The 210-nt window shown below is 61.0% G+C and overlaps 1 protein-coding gene across 1 annotated transcript in view; it reads left to right on the forward strand.

Annotated features, from left to right (window-relative positions):
• LOC104278669 (solute carrier family 12 member 5-like) overlaps window positions 1-149 on the forward strand; it is a gene marked incomplete at both ends in the record, with an annotated part of 984 nt that extends 835 nt beyond the window's left edge. Inside the window, one exon of the mRNA XM_009875706.1 lies at window positions 42-149. Coding sequence (XP_009874008.1) covers window positions 42-149 — 108 coding nt within the window. The remainder of the gene's footprint in view (window positions 1-41) is intronic.
• Between the last annotated feature and the right edge of the window lie 61 nt (window positions 150-210).

Genomic DNA, 210 nt, shown 5'->3' on the forward strand with positions numbered 1-210 from the left:
GCTCACCCTGCCCTGTGTTTTTCCTGTCTTCACTCCCACAGCACGAGAGCGACATCTCCGCCTACACCTACGAGAAGACGCTGGTGATGGAGCAGCGCTCCCAGATTCTCAAGCAAATGCACCTCACCAAGAATGAGCGGGAGCGGGAGGTGAGGCCTCTGTGGGAACCGGCCCCCATGGTGGCTGTGCTCCCCACGGAGCTGCACCACA

Source organism: Apaloderma vittatum, unplaced genomic scaffold (genome assembly GCF_000703405.1).
Source record: "Apaloderma vittatum isolate BGI_N311 unplaced genomic scaffold, ASM70340v1 scaffold32078, whole genome shotgun sequence".
Classification (NCBI taxonomy): Eukaryota; Metazoa; Chordata; class Aves; order Trogoniformes; family Trogonidae; genus Apaloderma; species Apaloderma vittatum.